The 8,066-nt window shown below is 43.6% G+C and overlaps 1 protein-coding gene across 1 annotated transcript in view; it reads left to right on the plus strand.

Moving 5' to 3' along the window:
- The first annotated feature begins 6,336 nt into the window (after window positions 1-6,336).
- LOC139375961 (AP-2 complex subunit mu-A-like) overlaps window positions 6,337-8,066 on the plus strand; it is a 10,624-nt gene continuing 8,894 nt past the window's right edge. Inside the window, exons 1-2 of the mRNA XM_071117949.1 lie at window positions 6,337-6,546; window positions 7,448-7,569. Coding sequence (XP_070974050.1) covers window positions 7,496-7,569 — 74 coding nt within the window. The 5' untranslated portion in view covers window positions 6,337-6,546; window positions 7,448-7,495. The remainder of the gene's footprint in view (window positions 6,547-7,447; window positions 7,570-8,066) is intronic.

Genomic DNA, 8,066 nt, shown 5'->3' on the forward strand with positions numbered 1-8,066 from the left:
CCTGCTCCACTGCAGCCCCGTAGATGAGAATGGGGGTGTGCTCGGTCCTCTGTTCCCTGTAGTCCACAATCAACTCCTTTTGTCTTGATCACATTGAGAGAGAGAGGTTGTTGTCCTGGCACCACACGGCCAGGTCTTTGACCACCTCCCTATAGGCTGTCTCGTCGTTGTCGGTGGTCAGGCCTACCACTGTTGTGCCATCGGCAAACTTAATGATGGTGTTGGAGTCATGCCTGGCCGTGCAGTCATGAGTGAACAGGGAGTACAGGAGGGGACTGAGCACGCACCCCTGAGGGGCCCCTGTGTTGAGGATCAGCGTGGCAGATGTGTTGTTACCTACACTTACCACCTGGGGGCGGCCGGTCAGGAAGTTCAGGATCCAGTTGCAGAGGGAGGTGTTTAGTCCCAGGGTCCTTAGCTTAGTGATGAGCTTTGAGGGCACTATGGTGTTACACGCTGAGCTGTAGTCAATGAATAGCATTCTCACAGGTTTTCCTTTTGTCCAGGTGGGAAAGGGAAGTGTGAAGTGCAATAGAGATTACAAATAAACAAACAAAAAAACACTATCGGCTGGGGGCACTATCGGCTGCCTTCTTCTCCGGTGCCATCTTACACATTCATATATGGAGCTAATGTGGAATCCTTATATTATGTAGGGATACAATTGAATGTTCTGGAAACAATATTGATTTTGCTATCCTTTTCCAGTAGACAGAATAAATGACCAATGTGATTATCTTCAGGGTGCGGTTTGACTGTTCCCAGTTCAGTTCAACCGTGCCTTTTTCCAATGGTATCCAGCTGCAACACTGAAGTAGCTGTGACTAAAACCAATACTAACCCCATCTACTGGCCGTGGTTAATCCCTACCACATTTATTTTAATTTTATTGAACCTTTAACTAGGCAAGTCAGTTAAGAACTAATTCTTATTTACTGGCAAAAGGCCTTCTGCTGGGATTAAAATAAAAATATAGGACAAAACATCACAACGAGAGACCTAAGACGACAACAGCGTGGCAGCAACACATGACAACACAACATGGTAGCAGCATAAAACATGGTACAAACATTATTGGGCAAAGACAACAGCACAAAGGACAAGAACATAGAGATAACAATACATCACATAAAGCAGCTACAACTGTCAGTAAGAGTGTTCCATGATTGAGTCTTTGAATGAAGAGATTGAGATACAACTGTACAGTTTGAGTGTGTGTTGCAGCTCGTTCCAGTCGCTAGCTGCGGCGAACTGAAAAGAGGAACGACCCAGGGATGTGTGCGCTCTGGGGACCTTTAACAGAATGTGACTGGCAGAATGGGTGGAGGGATTGAGGCCTAAAATACATGTACTCATTTTCTTTCCTAGATTGCTTTCCTCCTCTCTTTCCGTTCCTAGCTTCCTCTGCTTAGCTTTTTTATGGCTATTTTTGCATGAATTCTTACTTTGCTTGCTCATGTTCATGCAATAATTTTCTATGACTGAAAACCTTTCTAGATCATTAATTGGAAGCTACACACTTATCTCTTAGCCTTCCAGATCAGGAATACTACATTTGTACCTTTGTTCCCTGCACAGCGTGTTTACCTGTTGCTGCTGACCAAGATGACCAATGAAGATTAATGAAAGGCAGACTCCAAGTTAGGCTGAAAAGACGGCATACACAACCTCTTCCTAGTATCCTGATGGTTAATGTCCAGTTGCTGGAAAATAAACTTTGAACTCAGAGCAAGGCTTCAATCGTGGAAGAACATCAGGGAGTGCTGTGTGTGTTTTTACAGAGACATGGCTTATGGATGATACAGTCTACTCAGCTATTCAACCAGACGGCTATTCCATTTTCCAAATGGATCGAACGGCGGCTTCTGGTAACAGTAAGCAGGGAGGGTTATGTTTCCTCATTAACAATTCCTGGTGTACCGAAGTTGAAAACATCTCGAGTTCCTGTTCACCCGACCTGGAGTTTCTGATGCTAAACGCCGACCCCACTATATGCCAAGGGAATTTACGTGTGTTATCACAGCTGTGTTTACTGCCACAAGCAAATACCAAGGTAGCACTCAGCGAACTGAACAAGATCATCCTGTTCTGGATGACTGTGTGATCACGCTCTCAGTAGCCGATGTGAACAAAACCTTTAAACAGGTCAACATTCACAAAGCCGCTGGGCCAGACGGATTACCAGGATGTGTACTTAAAGCATGTGTGGACCAACTATCAAGTGTCTTCACTGACATTTTCAACCTCTCCCTGACCGAGTATGTAATACCTACACCATAGTCCCTGTGCCCAAGGAAGCAAAGATAACCTGCCTAAATGATTATCGCCCCGTGGCACTCACGTTGGTAGCCATGAAGTGCTTTGAAAGGCTGGTCATAGCTCACATCAACAGCATCCTCCCGGACACCATAGACCCACTCCAATTCGAAATACCGCCCCAACAGATCCACAGATGACGTAATCTCAATCGCACTCCACACTGCCCTTTCCCACCTGGACAAGAGGAACACCTATGTGAGAATGCTATTCATTGACTACAGCTCAGCTTTCAACACCATAGTGCCCACGAAGCTCATCACTAAGCTAAGGACTCTGGGACTAAACGCCTCCCTCTGCAACTGGATCCTGGACTTCCTGACCGGCCGCCCCAGGTGGTAAGAGTAGGCAACAACACGTCTGCCACGCTAATCCTTAACACTGGGGCCCATCATGGGTGTGTACTACGTCCCCTCCTGCATTCCCTGATCACCCACGACTGCGTGGCCAAACATGACTCCAACACCATCATTAAGTTTGCTGATGACACAACAGTGGTAGGCTTGATCACCGACAACGATGAGATGGCCTATAGGGAGGTGTGGAGCCAGGACAACAACCTCTCCCTCAATATGAGCAAGACTAAGGAGCTGACCGTGGATTACAGGGAAAAGCAGGCCGAACAGGTCCCCATTTCCATCGACGGGGCTGTAGTGGAACAGGTCGAGAGTTTCAAGTTCCTCTGTGTCCACATCACCAACAAACTATCATGGTCCAAACATACCAAGACAGTCGTGAAGAGGGCACGACAAAACCTGTTCCCCCTCAGGAGACTGAAAAGATTTGACATGGGTCCCCAGATCCTCAAAAGGTTCTACAGCTGCACCATTGAGAGCATCCTGACCGGTTGCATCACCGCCTGGTATGGCAACTGCTTGGCATCTGACCGTAAGGCGCTACAGAGGGTAGTGCGAATGGCCCAGTACATCACTGGGGCCAAGCTTCCTGTCATCCAGGTCCTATATAATAGGCGGTGTCAGAGGAAAGCCCATCAAATTGTCAGAGACTCCAGTCACCCAAGTTATAGACTGTTTTCTCTGCTACCACACGGCAAGCGGTACCGGAGCTCCAAGTCTAGATCCAAAAGGCTCCTCAACAGTTTATATCCCCAAGCCATAAGACTGCTGAACAATTCATAAAATCGCCACCGAACAATTTACATTGACCCCCCACTTTTGTACACTGCTGTTACTCGCTGTTTGTTTGTTACCTATGAATAGTCACTTCACCCCCACCTACACGTACAGATTACCTTAACTAGCCTGTACCCCCACACACTGACTCGGTACCGGTGCCCCCTATATATAGCCTCATTATTATTATTCTAGTTGTTACTTTTTATTATTACTTTTTATTTTATTCTAGTTGGTAAATATTTTTTTATTCTTTAACTGCACTGTTTGTTAAGGGCTTGTAAGTAAGCATTTCACAGTAAAGTCTACACTTGTTGTATTCGGCGCATGTGACAAATAAAGTTTGATTTTATTTGAAAATCATTAACCAATAAGAATCTTCTCACCCGGAAGCAGTCTTTTATTGCAGCGTGTGATTTAAACCAAGCACGTTTAAAACACATTTTTCCAAAATATCCCCAACATGTGTCCTGACCATCTACAGTATATTTTTTAGAATCACATCCTCCCAGGCCATCAGCTTGGTGTAGGATCAGTTAGGGTCCAAGTAGTGGAATGGGGTAGGGATTGTTATTTTATGAAATAGTGGTATAGGTGTTGGCTAGTTGGTGGTGCAATTTTTTTCCTTATTCCACTTTCTATTTTCATATCACAAAATGTAACGTGATTGACCACACACTACCTGACTGTAGGTGGAGGTCTGCACAAACAAAATGTGTGAACACCATGATACCAACAAAGAAGAAGAAGGAGTATCAATGGTCAGCTAGTGGGATGCTGGTACATGAGCAGAATTGAGCAGTCGGAAATCCCGCTCAGTACATCTGAGGGCCTCCACCTCCTTGCCTCCTTGCTCAAAGAAAATAAAATGCCTCTCCAAATTCATTCAATTCATAAAAATCACAATTTAACCAAGACCCATCTATTTGTGTGACTACCTGGACCTACCATTTGGTTTTAAAGTATTGAAACCAAACCATATGACATGAATGAAAAGTACTTTAATAAACATGAAAAGGTGAATGTAATTGTATCTTTATTTAACTAGGCAAGTCAGTTAAGAACAAATTCTTATTTTCAATGACGGCCTTCAGGGGCAGAACGACAGATTTGTACCTTGTCAGCTAAGGGGTTTGAACTTGCAACCTTCCGGTTACTAGTCCAAGCTCTAACCACTAGGCTACCCTGCCACCCCATAAGCACTCATCATTTCAAATAGGCTACATGTTATATTAAACAACATATAAACAATCCAAATAGGTCAGAAACCAGGCAGGGAGCCTAAGAAGTAACGACAATTAATTATGTAGGCTATGTTATTTAAATTATTTTAAGGCTATAGCCTACAAAGAAATACATTGTGAAGCATTTGCGAGTGTGACACAATAGGCTAGTAGGGACAATTTTACCTTGTGCACTGGTCAGTAAAGGACGAGGTGGGAAGTATGGGATGTAGGAAGTTATGAGTATGGGTTGGGCACACAGGGTTGAATGCCACGTTGTGGATGTGAAACAGATCTGTGTGATGAGTGTTAAGGGGAGGAAACAATGGAGTATGTGTTGATATTTTGGGAGCTGTATGATGTAGATAGGGAGAGATTGTGTGAGGGGTTCGAGACAGTGTTGCCAACTCATTTTCAGGGTAAATTGCTTGTGGCAGGTTGACTTGTTGCTAAAAAAACGCTGTGATGTCATTGCGTGATAACGTAAAACTGCGTCATTACGTAGAATACACAGTAACGTTACTCAAATTGACTGGCCATCTCTGCAAAAAATATGACTTGACATTTGTTCAGGTACAGACAGACTTCCACTCTTTTCTGTACTTCTGGCTGCACAATTTTGATTGAGACATGTTAATTGATGTTGTAAGTTCTGTTCAAGATCAAACATTCGTGACCAACTATATTCATTGGGTTTGCCTCGTCGAACCCGTACTATTACTGCTGCAGTCAGCCAACAATGATTTGCAATTTGCTGAAATTGCTGCTGCCTGTGCACGAGCTGAGCGCCTGCTGGTGACGTCGCTCACAATGCACTTTTGCAGCCAGGCACGTGTGTTGTGACTGTGTGTGACAGAAAATCTTTTTGTGTAATTTAGAGGGAAAATGCGTGTATTTTAGAATTTGAGTCACTTTTCAAAAGTTGCTAAAGTTCCAAATAAATGTTTTAAAGTAGCTAAATTTGTTGCTAGGTGTTGTTTGAAAAAAAAGTTGCCAGGGTAGTCTGAAAAGTTGCTAAATCTAAACAACAACATTGCTAAATTGGCATCACTGGTTCGAGAGGCTTTGACGGGTTTTTTAATATTTTTTTTATTTCACCTTTATTTAACCAGGTAGGCAAGTTGAGAACAAGTTCTCATTTACAATTGCGACCTGGCCAAGATAAAGCAAAGCAGTTCGACACACAACAACACAGAGTTACACATGGAGTAAAACAAACATACAGTCAATAATACAGTAGAAACAAGTCTATATACGTTGTGAGCAAATGAGGTGAGATAAGGGAGGTAAAGGCAAAAAAAGGCCATGGTGGCAAAGTAAATACAATATAGCAAGTAAAACACTGGAATGGTAGGTTTGCAGTGGAAGAATGTGCAAAGTATAAATAAAAATAATGGGGTGCAAGGGAGCAAAAATAAATAAGTAAAATAAATACAGTAGGGAAAGAGGTAGTTGTTTGGGCAAAATTATAGATGGGTACAGGTACAGGTGCAGTAATCTGTGAGCTGCTCTGACAGCTGATGCTTAAAGCTAGTGAGGGAGATAAGTGTTTCCAGTTTCAGAGATTTTTGTAGTTCGTTCCAGTTTGAGTGGTGTAGTGGGAGGAAAGGGGCGTGGTCTTCAGGGCTCTATTTCTTAGAGGACTCATGAAGATAGTTTAATGTAACTGGGTCGTGACTGGCCTCACACTCCAGTACAGTTGGTGGCGGTGTACTCACCAAGAAGAAGACGACGCTGGTCAACTGACTTCTAAAGAGGAGGGGAAAGCAGTAGGAGCATAATTAGCGAGTGTGTGTTGTAGAACTTTTGCTAACGAACCCTAAAATATATCGGAGTAAAAAGGGACGTGGACTTAGGTGTGTGAGAAGACTGAGGTAAGATTGTGATTATATCGAAGACAAACTAGTCTTAACATATTCAACAGTAAACAGTCTAGCTAGCTACCGGCGTTTATACCAGAAAGGCGCTATTAGCTAGCGCCTTTCTGGTATAAACGCCGGTAGCTAGCTAGACCGTTCATTTTAGGCTGGCAGCTAGCTAACTATAGTATCTGTCTTGCTAACTCTCCATCCTGTTTATCCCAAACCGAAGGTCAACTATCCACTAAAGTTGTATGTGTAGCTAGCAAGACATGGTGGAGTATACGTTTTCAGTTGTGCGTTAAAGTGAAGGGAAGATATAAACAATTTATGAAATTGTCGAGATGGCGAGCTATCTTTTCCGGTCAGGCAGACATCTTGGTGGGGCAATAAAACAGCGAGTAAACCGCTTAACGTTAGTGGCTTCATGCCATGCACACCACACCGTGTCCGCCAAGTCAAACAACATCCTCCTTTCGTGGAAGGGAAATTATCTTGCTAATCCAGCTATATGTGTGTCCAGCTAAGTAAAAGCATGTGCTGGCACGGGAAACTGTCTCGCCTTCTGTTACCGTACCTGGTCACAGCTATAATTCCAGGAATGTCTTTCATTTAATGCATATTATTCGTACGCCTCATATTATAAACTACAGCAAATTATTAACGTTAAAACGTTCTGTCCCCCATGGCACTGGGCATAATAAAACAATTCTGTATTCTTCAATCCAATAGCAGCAACCGTCCATATGAATTTGAAACCACTCCCATACTATTCATAGCTGGGAACTATTCATACTGGGAATTTTGCAAAACATTAAGATTAACTAAAATGGCTCTCATCATATCTAAGCTACTACTGCATGTAACAGGAATTTGACTTGCTGAAATGTCATATCACCCATTCGCTCTTCGTCAGGTGGGTGTTGTTTTCACCATGGCCAGTTTGGACTAAGGAGCAGCCACGATGATTGGAGGACTGTTTATCTACAACCACAAAGGGGAGGTCCTTATCTCTCGTGTCTACCGCGATGACATAGGGTAAGTAAGGTGGTAATTGGTTCTGGGGATTATAGAAGTGGGTTCTGTTAAGAGGGGAGAAGGAGATAGGAAATGGTGTCCACCTGGTTGGCCTGAGGTAAGTTAGGGAGATGAATAAGATCACTTTATTTGTAAATTGTACACAAGGTCCAACAGAAATTTGACTTCTGCTTTATCCCAAGGTTGGAGCAGTGGGTTGCCACACGGGGCACCTGCAGAATAGTTGTTGGGGGGTGGTTAGGTGTCTTGCTCAAGGGCATAACGGCTGGCAATAGAATCTAGAATTTGATAGACCCAATCCCTAGCTTGCCAGCTCACTTCCCGACTGCTCTGCCTTGAAGTGATCACTGAGGTTCAATGTGAACTGATCAGTGTAAGTAATCACACAGCTTTCACCTGTCAAGCCCTGTCTGATCAGGTTTGCTTCAGGGGAGGGATTGAGGAAGGATGCATTTGTATGAACATCTCTGTAGAAACCTGAAAATAGCTGTGCAGCG

This window comes from Oncorhynchus clarkii, chromosome 20 (genome assembly GCF_045791955.1).
Source record: "Oncorhynchus clarkii lewisi isolate Uvic-CL-2024 chromosome 20, UVic_Ocla_1.0, whole genome shotgun sequence".
In the NCBI taxonomy this organism is placed as follows: domain Eukaryota; kingdom Metazoa; phylum Chordata; class Actinopteri; order Salmoniformes; family Salmonidae; genus Oncorhynchus; species Oncorhynchus clarkii.